General features: G+C 45.9%; 1 protein-coding gene across 1 annotated transcript in view; it reads left to right on the top strand.

The window, feature by feature from the left end:
- The first annotated feature begins 8,299 nt into the window (after positions 1 to 8,299).
- Positions 8,300 to 15,999, top strand: part of WWC3 (WWC family member 3) — a 257,499-nt gene continuing 249,799 nt past the window's right edge. The window contains exon 1 of the mRNA XM_040338138.1: positions 8,300 to 8,712. Coding sequence (XP_040194072.1) covers positions 8,480 to 8,712 — 233 coding nt within the window. The 5' untranslated portion in view covers positions 8,300 to 8,479. The remainder of the gene's footprint in view (positions 8,713 to 15,999) is intronic.

The raw sequence follows: 15,999 nt of genomic DNA, 5'->3' as shown, positions 1-15,999 counted from the left end.
TACGAGTTACGCAAAGGACGTAAAATACGACACTGTTCCGAAGCTTCCGACGTCCATACCTTAACATGACTTAATCCTGCTTTATGAGGGGTAAAGTTACGCCGGACTGACGCCTTACGTAAACGGCGTAGCTAAATCTGACGGGCGCAAGTACGTTTCTGAATCGGTGTATCTACCTCAATTGCATATTCTACGCGTAAATCTACGGAAGCGCCCCTAGCAGCCAGCGTAAATATGCACCCAAGATACAACGGCGTAAGAGACTTACGTCAGTTGTATCTTGAAAAAAAACAAATGTAAATACCTTTCTGTATAGGCGTAAAGATGCGACGGCGCACATTTAAAATAATGGCAGCGTACCTGGAGATACGCCGCCGTAAATCCTTTCTGAATCCGGGCCAATAAGTGTATATTGATTGGGTTGCACAAAAGTTATAGGGTCTACAAACTATGATATACAGTATATACTGGAATTCATTTTTTTTCATACTAGTAATGACGGTGAACAGTGACTGCGACATTGCGGTGGGTAAACTGACACTTTGATACTTTGTGGGAACCAGTGACACTGAGGCCCCTTTCACACAGTCGGACTGTTCAGGTCAGCCTGTCAGTTTTGTCGGCTGACCTGAACGGCTGCTCCATGCAAGCCTATGGTGCATCGGATGTCAGCGGAAATCAGACGTATGGCGATACGTCGCCATCCGTCCAGTGGCGGATCGGGTGAGATGTGATGAAAACGGACATGCTGTCCGTTTTCATCAGATCTTTCCACAGGAGACAGCGGCGCTGGACAAGCCCTTCCCCACTCAGTGAGCAGAGAGGGACCTGTCATCCGCCGACTCAAGGAGATCAGCGGAGAGATCTCCCGCTGAGCTAGTGGGAGCTGGCGGACTCCGTAGCGACAAATCCGCCTCGTGTGAAAGAAGGCTAATACAGTGATTAGTGCTAAAAATATACAATGTCACTGTACTAATGGCACTGGCTGGGAAGGGGTTAACATCTAGGGTGATCAAAGGTTAAATGTGTGCCTAATGCCGCGTACACACGATCAGAAATTCCGACAAGAAAACCGTGGATTTTTTTCAGTTGGCTCAAACTTGTGTTGCATACACACGGTCACACAAAATTCCGACGGTCAAGAACGCAGTGACATACAACAACACTACGACGAGCTGAGAAAATTTAAGTTCAATGATTCAGAGAATGCGTTGAATTGATTTTGAGCATGCATGTTTTTTGGCGCGTCGGAATTGCATACAGACGATCGGAATTTCCGACAAGAACTTTTCTTGTCTGAAAAATTGAGAACCAGCTCTCAATTTTTTTCTGTCAGAAATGTTACCTCTTTATTAGCAATAAAAACTGTCAGGGGTTCTAATTCTTCTTCACTGGGCACTGTACATCTACTGCAGGCCGCTGCGCAGAATCACATATATATATATATGAGCGAGTAAAAAAATCCAGCACATTTCTTTCTAAAAGCACCACATAGTAAGCACAAAAACACTGGTTATGCCACGTACACACAATCGGAATTTCCAACAGAAAAAGTCCGATGGAGCCTACACACGGTCGGAATTTCTGACCAAAAGCTCACATCTAACTTTTCTTGTCGGAACTTCCAAGTCAGTACAGTCCCTGCAGCATATGTATTAATAGAAAAGCAAAAAGGTGACTGGAAGAACAGTCAAAGAGAAGCTACTTTCACAGGACACACGTGGTGTATAAAAAACAACTAAGTAAAATGAAGTAAATACAAAATATTTTGTTGAAAGTCAAATGTTGAATGAAAATAGTATCAAAAATCACACACATATATAAATACCCTTCTTCCACCAAAAAAAGACAACATTGTCATTGGGGAGATTTCCCTTAACTTATTGTCCCATAGCCACAACAGGAAATTAGAGGAAATCCCTACAAATTAAAAGAATCCCTTGGAGACCCCCAAGTCACCAGAACCAGTGTCTCCGTTAGAATATTTCCCCTCTATTACTTTTCTGGGGACAACCCAATATTTTGGATTTTCTTTTACTTTCACTTTCAATAATAATGGTAAAAAGGACAAATAGAGAGGGTAAAGCTCCTTAACAGGGGCACAGACAGCAATACAAACCTGACAGGGGCTCTAATTCCTTCTCCACTCCATCCAAAACTAAAAAACAACAGTTTTGCCTTTAGTTATAGTTTAAAGTGTAAGTTAACCTTTACAGAAAATTTGTAAGGTGAACTTACACTGGACCCCTTCCCTATCCCCCCCCCCCCCCCGGTTCTGCTGACCTGGAATCCCACGATCACCCGCTGCCTTCTCTCCTCTTCTTCAGCACTGACAGGAGCGGCTAGGTGTGTCCTGATTGGTTGGCGCTGTCCATGTGACCTTTATGATGTACGTTTAGGAGATTAAGCCATGGGGATTTCAAATTCCCTGATCGGTGAAGCGGTGATCCCGATGTGTCACAGCGGGTGACTCCAGGTGAGCGGGACCGGGGGGATGAGGAAGGGGGTCCAGTATAAGTTCACCTAAGGTGAACTTACCCTTTAACTACTTCAGATCCACGCTATAGCCGAAAGACGGCTACAGCGCAAACCTAAAGCCTGCGCTCCCCCTGATCAGCGAGTCAATGAGACTTGGCTGATCACAGATCGAAGTAAGGGGTCGATCCGACCCCTTACCACGTGATCAGCTGACAACCAATGACAGAGGGACATTGGTCCTGCTCATCAGTGCCACCTGCCAGTGCATAACAGTGCTGCCTACCAGTGCCCACCAGCGCCACCTATCAGTACCCACAGTGCCACATATCAGTGCCCACAGTGCTACCCATCAGAGCCCACAGTTGCCACCTATCAGTGTCACCTACCAGTGCCGCCCATCAGTGTTCACTACCAGTGGTCATCAGTGTCACCTACCAATGCCCATCAGTGTCACCTACCAGTGCCCATTAGTGCCCCCCATCAGTGCCACCCATCAGTGGCCATCAGTTCCGCCTTATCTGCCCCCATCAGTGCTGCCTTATTTGCCCCATCAGTGCCGCCTTATCTGTGCCTATCAGTGCCGCCTTATCTGTGCCTATCAGTGCCCACCAGTGCAGCCTATCAGTGCCCACCAGTGCCACCTTATCAGCGCATATCAATGAAGGAGAAAAATTACCTGTGAAAAAAATTATAAAATGTAATTTGGGTACAGCGTTGTATGAACGGGCAATTGTCATTCAAAGTGCATCAGCGCTGAAAGCTGAAAATTGGTCTGGGCACTGCCCAGTAAGAAAGTGGTTAAGTAAATCAGCCCCAATAGTTCTGTGTTTTTCCATATTTGGGTTTCTTTGCATTACTGATGAGAAACTGATTTAAAAAGGCAGAGACTACACCAAATTGGTCAGAAGCTACAAATATTGCAACTGCTGATTTTTAATACATGACATTTATCTGTCCAGGGAGCCCACGATGTTGGCTCCCCCCCAGCCGATCTTTGGATCGGCTGTTGAGTGCAGCCGCCGCCATTCCTGTTAAGGGAACCTGGCAGTGAACCTTTTTGGGCTTCACAGCCGGTTCCTTACTGCTCATTCGCGAAACGAATGCATTTTTTTAATTGGTCCGGCAGTGGAGGCAGGAGGAGGGGGCCGAACTTCGAAAAAACAGTGCCGCGGCCTCGTCTCTTGGAATTGGGGAACGGTACCTGTCAAAAACAGGCATCCTTTCCCTCATCCCCCCTGCAAGGTGCCAAATGTGGCATCGGATGGGGGGAGGAGACGAAAAAGTGAAAGTTCAATTTTTGAGTGGAACTGGGCTTTAAATACCTCATGCCTGGACCACTACCTATTTAAAACATGCATTTTTTTTTATTTCCTTTAGTTAATTGACTTTAACACCATTTTATGAGGTATTTTCCACGTTTTTGCTTTTTGAGGTAAATGCCCCATAAGGTGATAATAACGCCATAAGGAGTTAAAGGGGTTGAAAAGGTACAATTTGTTTCCCCTAAATAGCTTCCTTTACCTTAGTGCAGTCCTCCTTCACTTACCTCATCTTTTGGTTTTGCTTTTATATGTCCTTATTTCTTCTGAGAAATCCTCACTTCCTGTTCTTTTGTCTGTAACTCCACACAGTAATGATGTGGAGTGTCGTGCTCGCCCCCTCCCTTGGACTACAGGAGAGTCAGGACGCTCTCTACGTTGCAGATAGAGAAAGGAGCTGTGTGTTAGTGGGCATCCTGACTCTCCTGTAGTCCAAGGGAGGGGGCGAGCACGACACTCCACACCAGGGAGAAAGCCTTGCATTACTGTGTGGAGTTACAGACAGAAGAACAGGAAGTGAGGATTTCTCAGAAGAAATAAGGACATTTAAAAGCAAAATGGAAGGATGAGGTAAGTGAAGGAGGACTGCACTAAGGTAAATTAAGCTATTTAGGAAAAAAAATATGTCACATGATTCAATTATCTCATGCGATATTCTTTAGTGAATTGAGCCCAGTTGTCTGTCCGCCACTGCGTGCCTGTCAAATTAGGAGGTCCAGCTGTGTCAGACTCAGTACAAACGCATACAGCTGTGGACATCTTCGAGCTAAGAGCCCTTTCACACTGAGGCAGTTTTCAGGCGTTTTAACGCTAGAAATAGCGCCTGTAAACTGCCTCCCATGCCGCCTGAGTGCTTTCCCACTGGGGCGGTGCGCTTGCGGGACATTAGAAAAAGTTCCGCAAGCATCTTTGGAGCGGTTTGGGAACATTGTATACAGCGCTCCCAAAACGCCCCTGCCAAATTGTAATGAAAATCGCTTCAGTAGCGCCGCAACATACCCTTCTCTGGGATCAAAAGTGCCCTGCTAGGGGACGAAAAGTGCGGCTTAAACATTGGTAAACCGCCGCTAAAACGAGCAGCGCTTTACAGCTAACGCACGGGTGGCCCCGGTGTGAAAGGGCTCTTAAGAAACACCTCATTCACACAGTACGGACCTCAGCGCCCGTGTGAATGAGGCCTACGTGTGCCTGTAGGGCATTTTTCTCCATCGCTAACGCCCAATGATGTGGCGTTTAGAAGAGTAATAAACAGAAGCAGCAGTTGCAAAGTGACTTTGTGTGAGAATATGACTGGGACATATTTGTTGTGAGGCATCGCCTTTATTGGAACCCTCAGTGTGCCCGCCATCCCTCAGTGTGGTTAAGGACTCTCGCTGACAGATGTGAAAAACTGATGTAAAAACTGATGTAAACTTCGTAAATTTTCTTTAAAAAAAAATTGCACTTAAAACTGTAATTTTGTAACTTTTAAAAATGGCAGTAAAAAACTCGGCTATGCCAGTAAGTTTTGGGTGCTGTGTGAGTAAATTTCAATCTGGTGGGTTTGCAACACAGGTCAGTACAAATGCTGCGTCCCTATTTGGTAACGTAGGCCTCCTGCTTACAGCTGTGGGCATCTCCAAGCTAAGAGCCCTTTCACACTGAGGCAGTTTTTAGGCGTTTTAGCGCTAGAAATAGTGCCTGAAAACCGCCCCAAATGCTGCCCAAATGTCAAAGCCCGAGTGCTTTCACACTGGGGTGGGGCGCTTGCGGAACATTAGAAAAAGTCCTGCAAGCAGCATCTTTGGGTCGGTTTGGGAATGCTACAACACCCCCCTGCCCTTTGCAATAAAAGGGCTTCAGAAGCGCCGCAACAGGGGTGTTTTTAACCCCTTCTTTGGGGTTAAAAGCGCCCCGCTAGGGGGTCGAAAAGCGCGGTTTAAAACACTGGTAAAGGCCGCTAAAATGACCGCTAATGCACGGGTGGCCCCGGTGTTAAAAGGCTCTTAAGAAACGCCTCATTAACACAATACGCACCTCAGAGCCCATGTGAAGGAGGCCTACTTGTGCCCATAGGGCATTTTTCTCCATCCCTAACGCCCAATGATGTGGCATTTAGAAAAGTAATAAACAGAAGCAGCTGTTGCAAAGTGACTTTTTGTAAGAATATGACTGGGACATATTTGTTGAGTGGCATCTCCTTTATTGGAGCCCTCAGTTTGCCCGCCATCCCTCAGTGTGCCCGCCATCCCTCAGTGTGATTAAAGACTCTCGCTGACAGATGTGAAAAACTGATGTAAAAACAGATGACAAACTGATGTAAACTTCATACATTTTCTTTTAAAAAAGATTTGCACTTAAAGCTGTAATTTTGTAACCTTTGTAAATGGCAGTAAAAAACTTGGCTATGCCAGTACGTTTTGGGTGAGGTGTCAGTAAATTTCAATCTGGTAGGTTTGCAACACCGGTCAGTACAAACGCTGCGTAGGCCACCTGCATACAGCTGTGGGCATCTCCAAACTAAGCGCCCTTTCTCACCTTGGCAGTTTTAGGCGTTTTAGCATTAGAAATAGCGCCTGCAAAGCGCCTGAAAGCCGCCCCGGATGTGAAAGCCTGAGTGCTTTCACACTGGGGCAGAGCGCTTGTGGGATGTTGTAAAAAGCAATTTGACACCGCTCCTGCCCATTGCAATGAATAGGCAGCGCTTCAAAAGCGCCAAAAAAGCGATTCAGAAGCGTCACAACATGGATGTTTTTAACCCCTTCTATGCAGGGGTCAAGTCCTGGGGAAAAACCACCCAAGATCCACTCCCCCACCAAAAAAAAAAAAAAATGATACGCTCATATGCATGATTACTAAAGCGCATGTTTTTTGTTTAAGCAAGTTCTTTCTAAATCCCGCGATAACTCGTGGCAGACCTCCGCAATGTCTCCTGGGAACAATGACAAAAGCTCCCAGGAGACATTGCGGCATCGAGGAAGTGACGGAATACCCGCACACTACCTGATGAATCCATATACAGGAAGCGGCCAGTAACATAAAAGATTACTAAGGTTCGACTGCCCCTGACAGTGAGTCAATCTGGGCATCGCCGCTTAGTGAAGGATTGGCTCAGGTGGCTCGGCTGCTCTAGTCCTGCAAAGGGAACTGGGTTCCTGCTGTAAAAAAAGTGCAGGAACTCCGTTCCCACGCGTTCCCGCAGGACCTAGAGCCCTGCTTCTATGGGATCAAAAGTGACCGCTAGGGTAGGGTGACCAGACATCCCCAGTTTCCGGGGACAGTCCCCTGATTGAGGACACTGTCCCCGGACCAAGTCTGTCCCTGGTTTTGTCCCCAGATTGGATTTAATAGGGGGCAGGGGTAATTTCAAAGACAGTCAGTGCAGAATTAAAATAAAAAAATTTAATTACACCCCCCCACTCCGCCGTGCCTACTAGCATAGGGGGGTTGTATTTTTCCATTATCTGTGCCCCTTTTTGATGATCATGTGCTGGTCGGAGCGGAGGGAATATTTCTTCAGTTTTGGGTGCATGCCCATTCAGCTTTGCTCGCATGTTCTTCTGCCTTGGCTCAAATCCTGGCCAGCCGCCTGCCTATCTCCTTGCCTTCCCTGGCGGAGTGATCTTCCTCCATTCCCCATCCAATAGTAGCCGGGGCCCGAAGTGTAAGACTTGAGAGGCTGTAAGGCGGGCGGCGACGGGCAGAGAGTCGCTGATTGTTCCTATTACTAGTAAAAAAAAAATATGTCCCCGGATTTCATTTAAAAAATCTGGTCACCTTACGCTAGGGGGCAAAAAACGCTGCTTAAACAGCGCTAAAGCCCTATACGGATGGCCCCAGTGTGAAGGGGCTCTTAAGAAACGCCTCATTCACACAGTACGGAACTTCAGCGTCCGTGTGAATGAGTCCTACCTGTGACCGTAGGGCATTTTTCTCCATTACTAACGCCCAACGAGGTGGCGTTTAGAAGAGTAATAAACAGAAGCAGCAGTTTCAAAGTGACTTTGTGTGAGAATATGACTGGGACGTATTTGTTGTGTGGCAGTGCCTTTATTCGAACCCTCAGTGCCCCCTCCATCCCTCAGTGTCCCTTCCATCCCTCAGTATGCCCGCCATCCCTCACTGTCCCCTTCATCCCTTAGTGACATGGCCTGTGCCGTGTGGTGTAGTGCAGGCATTATTACTTTAGCTAAAATTGGAGCTTTGAGAGTGGAAAGAGAGCTCAGGAAGCTGAGGGAGGGAACCAGCGATGAAGGGGAGGGAGGTGTCTGTGTGGAAGGAGACACACACAGGGCTGTGAGTGAGTGAGGAGGGCTGACATGGATGAACTAGAAGCAGAACTGTAAGCGGAGTGTGGCCCCTCAGGCCGGAGCAGCCATGAATTGTGTAGTGAGTTGTGTGCCATGACTGTACTGGGAACTCATTAGAGCGAAGCGAGGCTCGGAGCGGACAAAGTCCAGAGCCTTCCACACACGGGACCCGGAGGAAGAACTCGGCTGTGCCAGGGGGTGGGTGGGGGGGAATCTCTTCTTCTACTTGGGAGAGGACTTTTGTGGACTAGGATGGGACCGGAGACGGAGCCGTTGTGTGCGGATCTCCCCCTCACATCGGTGTAGTGTGGGAGGAAGGAGAGCAGAGTCCCGGGACAGGAAAGGGAGATTAGCAGACATAGGAAGACGAGGACTGAGTGCTGTGTGAGTGCCATGCCCTGGCTGAGTGCTGGAAGGAGGAGAAGACAGCAGCAGTCACAGCAACAGCATCAGCAGCAGCAGCAGCAGCCACCAGCATGTCCTCCCCAGTGTGCACTGCCAGGCATGAGGGAGAGCTCAGAGCTGCCTCTACCTGCTGGCTGGGAAGAGGCCAGGGACTACGATGGGAGGGTGTTCTACATCGACCACAACACCAGAAAGACCTCCTGGATCGACCCAAGGGACAGGTAATCTTCTTTGTGTATGCTACCACTTAGGGCCACATTCACGCCAAGTGCGCTGGGCGACTATTCTAGGGCAAAATACTACGTCTCTTATGTGCAGGCGGCAGGCCGGAGTTTTTTCCAGCGCAGCCTAGTGCAATGCAATCCACTGCAGCGGCTGATAAATGTTTTGACATTTTAATAAAGTTAAAAAAAAAAAGAACTGGGCAGTTAGCAGCAATCGGCACTGCAGCCGTCCCGCTGCATCGTTCTGCACAGCAGCCGTCCCACTGCATCGCGCTGCACAGCAGCCGTCCCGCTGCATCGTGCTGCACAGCAGCCTCTGCGTTAGGCCACGTTTAGACTAGCGGTTGGAGGGCACCAAAAATGTGCAATAGGCAGCAGAAGGGGATGTTTTCATCCTGCGCCTGCGGGCAGAGTAAACCCAAACATGTGATGGAAGCCCACCGCACGCTACACATGGGGAAGCCCCACAAATGCCCTGCAAGCGCATACAATGCACACAGTTGCGGCGTGATTGTTGGCACAAACGGGGTTGAAACAGGCAATGAGGTGTCGCATCGCTTCCTCACTGCCTATCAGTAGCACGATCCTAATGCGGATCAGGCTTCAGAGGTAAGGGAGGTCATACACGATTTGAACCGTTTATGGGCAGGAATGGACCAAGTTGATCGATCAATCAACTTGGGTACAAGCAGCTGCTAGTAATAATCACTGTCTTCTCCTGGGTGATCGGCTTTGCCCGCCCCCCTGCCTGCATCGGGAGAAGACGATGGATCAGCAAGAGGGATTCCCCCATCGACACTGTTTGAGTATCGAGCAAAATTTGGTCCGTGTATGACCTGCCTAAGGCTCTATGCACACTAGCGTTTTTTTAAGCTCCCAGAAACTATAATTAGCATTTTTTTCCTGCTCCTAGAAGTGAATAGTGTTATCCTATGTTTCCATGTACACTATTTTATGCTAGAAGCATTTTTCAAACTTCAAGCCTCGTACACACGCTCGGTTTACTCGACAAGAACCAGCAAGAAAACTGCTGGCAGAGCGTTCTTGCCGAGTACACCGTGCGTGTGTACGAGGCTTTCAGGTTTCTTGTCAAGAAAACTGCCCAAAATCTTGACGAGAAAAATAGGGAACCTGCTCTCTATTTTCTCGTCGTGATTCTCGGAAGTGTTTTCCTGCCGAGAAACTTTAGCGTGTCGCCGTGGAAACCCGTGCATGCTCGAAATGGCTTTGACGCATGCGCGGTAGCTTCCTAGGCATAGGTAGGGTGCAGCTAGATGGCGGCGACGGCATTGAATATGACGAGCGCATGCTCGTTGTACGCGTCAAACTCCAACATTTTACTTGTACGTGAACAGAACGAATGATTTTCGTTTAATGTGTACAGTTTTCGTCCGTTTTGATACGAAAGATACGAAAGACTGCGCATGTTAAGAAACACTAAACAAAAACAGAAAACGGTCGGACCGTTCAGGTCCGCCTGTCATATTTGTTGGCGGACCTGAACGGTCACTCCATACATCTCTATGGAGCGTTGGATGTCAGCGGAGACATGTCCGCTGACATCTGACCCGATCCGCTAAAATCAGACGGATGGCTATATGTCGTCACCCGTCCATGGCGGATCGGATCAGGTGAGATCTGATGAAAACGGACATGCTGTCCGTTTTCATCAGATATCTCCATAGTAGACAGTGGCGCTGCACAAGCCCCTCCTCACTCACTGAGCAGAGAGGGACTTGTCATCCGCCGGAGATCGACGGAGAGATCTCCCGCTGAGCTGATGGGAGATGGCGGACTCTGCTTAGACGGATCCGCCTAGTGTGAAAGGGGCCTTTGTCATATGATAGATTTCGTACAATAAAGCCTCGTACACACGCTCGGTTTTCCCGGCAAGAACCAGCAAGAAAACTGCTGGCAGAGCTTTTTGCCAAGTAAATCGAGCGTGTGTACGAGGATTTCAGGTTTCTCGTCGGGAAATCTGCCCAGAATCTCGAAAGAGAACCTGCTCTCTATTTTCTTATCAGGATTCTTGTTGGCCTGTTTCCCGACGAGAAACCTGAGTGTGTATAATTACCTGTCGTCGTGGAAACCCGCACATGCTCTAAATGACTTTGACGCATGCGCGGTAGCTTCCTAGGCATAGGTAGGGTGCAGCAAGATGGCGGCGACGGCATCGCGCTCTTGCCTTCCAAAAGAACCACGGTTCCTTTGAAAGGAGCGTCTCTACAACTTGGGCGGCAAGAGATTCTTGCCAAGAACGCCGGTTCTTTTGGAGTGTCTGTACACTCGGGTGGCAAGAGGTTCTTGCCAAGAATCTCATCAGGAAAAACAACGTTTTTTTTTCTGACGAGATTCTGGCCCGTGTGTACGAGGCTTTAGTTCCATCCTCGGTTTCGACTTGTTGCGCCTTCAAATTTTCTTGTCACTGTGGTTGACAATGAACGCTGATTTTACCCCACTAATGATTAGAAAAGCGAATGTTCCTATAATAAAAATCAACACGTGTATGACCAGCATTAGAGTCACCACACGTTACAATCTCCACACAATACAAATTACCATAAACTATGCAATCTGACTGTGCAAGCTCTGTACATTAGATTTACTAAAACTGTGTAATAGGAAGACATACCTGAACAATCCAATCAGGCAGATTACCATTAGATCTACCAAACCTATGTAGGAAGAGGACCTACCTAGTCAATCTGTATACTGTACAGGCAGGCCCTTGTTGGTAGATCTAATGGTGGAAATGCAAGTTTCAATTTTTTTATCGACCAAATCTACAAACAATTGAATGGCCATAAATTCCCTTCGGAATGATTGAGAATCAGTATCGATATGATTCGATCAAACTGGGTTGATCTGCCAGGGCACTCCACTGTGGCAAATCGGCTCAGTTTGATTGAAGCGGATCAAAATTGAGTTTATTGAATTATGGATCGTTTTGCAGCAGGCGGCAGCACCAAGAATACATTCGCACTTTGATCAGATTAGGAGATTACATGATGTTACGATTGTATATTAAGTATGGATGGAAATCTCTCATGTGTAACATATTGATCGAATAGGTTGTTGATTGTAATTTGATTATTGCTACCGCAGGAGATCAAACGCAAAACAAATAGATTATTTATCAAAGCATGTACGGCCACCATTAGGATAACCTCATACATTGCAATCTGGTCGCATAATCTCTGTACATTCAAAAGTAAATCTACCAAAATGTTGTAGTTTGAAGACCTGGGACATACTAAGGAATGAAAGAAAGGAATGCCCATGGACTTTAACAGGGAGATGGAATGCCCATAGAGAATAATAGAACAACATAGAATGCCCATAGAGAATAATGGAACGAAATAGAATGCCCATAGAGAATAATGGAAGAAAATGCAATGCCCATAGAGAATAATAGAACAAAATGGAATGCCCATAGAGAATAATAGAACAAAATGGAATGCCCATAGACAATAATGGAACAAAATGTAATACCCATAGAGAATAATGGAAGAAAATGGAATGCTCATAGAGAATAATGGAACAAAATAGAATGCCCATAGAGAATAATGGAAGAAAATGGAATACCCATAGAGAATAATGGAACAAAATGGAATGCCCATAGACAATAATGGAACAAAATGGAATACCCATAGAGAATAATGGAAGAAAATGGAATGCCCATAGAGAATGATGGAACAAAATGGAATACCTATAGAGAATAATGGAAGAAAATGGAATGCCCATAGAGAATAATGGAAGAAAATGGAATACCTATAGAGAATAATGGAAGAAAATGGAATGCCCATAGAGAATAATGGAACAAAATGGAATACCCATAGAGAATAATGGAACAAAATGGAATGCCCATAGAGAATAATGGAACAAAATGGAATGCCCATAGAGAATAATGGAACACAATGGGATGCCCATAGAGAATAATGGAAGAAAATTGAATACCAATAGAGAATAATGGAAGAAAATGGAATGCCCATAGAGAATAATGGAAGAAAATGAAATGCCCATAGAGAATAATGGAAGGAAATGAAATGCCCATAGAGAATAATGGAAGAAAATGGAATGCCCATAGAGAATAATGGAAGAAAATGAAATGCCCATAGAGAATAATGGAACAAAATGGAATGCCCATAGAGAATAATGGAATGCCCATAGAGAATAATGGAACAAAATGGAATGCCCATAGAGAATAATGGAATGCCCATAGAGAATAATGAAACAAAATGGAATGCCCATAGAGAATAATGGAACAAAATTGGAATGCCCATAGAGAATAATGGAACAAAATGGAATGCCCATAGAGAATAATGGAACACAATGGAATGCCCATAGAGAATAATGGAATGCCCATAGACAATAATGGAAACTTTAGTGACAATCTTTAGACATATCAAATGAATCTTTAGCAAACCTAATTTTAAATATCAGTGGCGATGTTTAATATTGCGATTAGCTGGGATTATTATTGTTTTCTATAGCATGATGAAGGTGAAAGACAGAAGGGGATGCCCATAGAGCAGGGATAGGCAACCTTGGCCCTCAAGCTGTGGTGAAATTACAGATCCCATCATGCCTCTGCCTCTAGGAGTCATGCCTTTGATTGTCAGGGTCTTGCAATGTCTCATGTGATTTGTAGTTTCATAACAGCTAGAGGGCCGAGGTTGCCTACCCCTGCCATAGAGTATAATGGGTATGTCCCTGAAGACCTCCCTAACCCATCCAATCAATTTGTATACAATCTGACAGGCCCTTGCACTGCATACTTGTTAGAAGATCTAGTGGTGGGCATACAGGCTTCAGTTCCTTTCTATATCGGATCAAGGTGCAATTCGATTAAAACTATTGAATCTGCAAACAGTCTAATAATCCCGCTCCTGAAACAAAATCAATTTGGATGAGTGCTGCTCATCCATTCACAGGAAGCCTTGTGTTTTCTGAAGAGTACACGGCTTCCTCTGACTGTCTGAGGCGAGGGGGCAGGTGAAAGACAATTATTATCTCTGCCTAAACGAATCAGAGGAAATCTTGTACTGAAATCTCAAAATACAAAGCTTCCTGTGAATGGATGAGCAGCGCTCACCGAACTCGATCATGTTACGAGAGCAGGATGGGAACCAGGGCCATATACTGTATGTAGCTGAGGCTAAAAACAGGTCATACAGCGCTGACAGCTGCTCTATGTGTTAGGGCTGTGTGACACCTAAATAGTACTAGAATGCAGTCTGCGTTCCTGTGCCATTCAGTGTGGTGTGATTTTTGAAATTGCACTGGATGTCACCAAAAACAGTGTATGCACTACTTTTCAAAAACACACTGCACTGGATTGCATAGTATTGCGGTACCATGTGATCCAGTGCAAGAAAACGCACTGGGTTTTGCAATCTGCGTTTTGTGTGTCATTAGAAATACATAGTGCTTGCAGTACTTTTTGTGTGTTCCAGTAAGTTATGCCGCCCATTCAAATGGAGGGGCTGCAAAATCACACTGAAGAGGAGGAGCAGGAATCGTACAGGAACATGATTCTGGTGTAATCCGGCCCTCAAAGTTTTAAATAGTTCCACGTGTGCCTGATGCTGGTTAAGAAACAGGGACCTCATGAACAGAGGATACTAATACAACATATTCTAAATAGCAGGAAATAAACACAGAAATACTTAAACAAAAGCAATTCAAAGTTCCAGAGGCAGGAAGAACCGTGGTGGGATGCTGGCATCTGCACTAACAATGTTCATAGCCAGAAGTATTCAGTTTAACTGTATTACCAAAACCTTTTATTTTTTATTTTTTTATGTTAAAACTTTTTTTATGTAAAAACACAGAGGCACAACAATACTTTAGAAAATCTGTTTTCCTGTCCATTTTTTTTAGACAGTCTTGTGTTTTCTCCTATCATTACTATTGTAGGAATTGGTCCTGTCTATGTTGTAGGCAGACGTGCAAACCACTAGTACTCAGATGTGTTAGTAGCTTCTTATAGAAAGTCCCCTGTTGCTTTGTGAAACAGGCTGGAAAATGTCATCCATTCACACCAGATGCTGCACTTTAGTATTCCTAAAGGCCGGTGCTTTCAGCATTTTAAATGCGTTGTAAAGGTCCTGTTTTAATTGACTCAAAGGGGTAAAGTATAGGTAAGCGCACAAAGGGATAAATGAATAGGGGTCACAGTGGTCACATCTGCCATTTTCTGCCCCTTCTCCCTATTCTGGTCAGAAATTAAACTTTCATGCAGTCCATTCTGGTGTCTAGTGCTGGAAAATAGTAGTATTTTTTTTTAACCCAATATATTTTGTGCCATGTGGTGTAATATATAGAGCTGGCAACTTGTGTATTTGCATCGGGGGGGCTTCCAAAATGAATGGCAATACCCTTTGATGTAGTATTGTAGTACTCTGCGGTAAAGCGTACACCAGGTGTGCCCAACCAGTGGCCCGGGGGCCACATGTGGCCCGCGGAGCCCTCTGATGTGGCCCCCGACCTCCTGCTCTGGGATGGAATAAAATAGAATAGAATACTGTTATTAAAGGTAAGTTTTTATTACCGTATTTGTCGGCGTATAAGACGACTCGGCATATAAGACGACCCCCTAATATGCTGCTAAAAACGGTGGTTTTGTGGTATACTCACCGTATTAGACGACCCCCTTGTGTGGAAGTAATGGGTTTTAATTAAATGAAGAAGCCGCAGCCCACCGGGTGCTCTGTACGGCTGTATATAGTTTGTATATGCGCCGCTCAGCCAATTCCGATGCACTGTGTTGATGACAGAGAATGCTCGGATTGGCAGAGGTTATTACTCCAATCCGAGCAGGCTTAGCATGCTCTGTCATCAACAGAGTGCATCGGGATTGGCTAAGCGGCGCATATACAGAATACATGCAGCCATACAGAGCACCCGGCAGCTGATATCGATCGAGCAGCTGCTATACCCGGCGTATAAGACGACCCCCGGATTTTGGCTGTGTAATTCCGGTGTAAAAGGTCGTCTTATACGCCGGAAAATACGGTACTAAAATCAGTATGTGAATATATGGACGTATCTGTTCTGCAGTGGTTACTGGGCTGCTTTCAAACTGATCCACAGGTACAGAGAAGTGCACCTGTGGTTACCTGCACTGAGCCATAGACTTCTATTGCCTGCGAGTTTGGTGTGCTGAGAGTAGAGTGGGCTCTATAGAGCTGAGTGAGCCGCCATCCACCCACTCCACTCATTGTGGCCTGCGACCGGTTACCAAGTCGCTTAAGTGGCCCTTGCCCTTCAAAAGGTTGGGCA

Source organism: Rana temporaria, chromosome 2 (genome assembly GCF_905171775.1).
Source record: "Rana temporaria chromosome 2, aRanTem1.1, whole genome shotgun sequence".
Taxonomy (NCBI): Eukaryota; Metazoa; Chordata; class Amphibia; order Anura; family Ranidae; genus Rana; species Rana temporaria.
The sequence above is the reverse complement of the archived record's forward strand: the minus strand, read 5'-3'. Positions and strand labels throughout refer to the sequence as shown.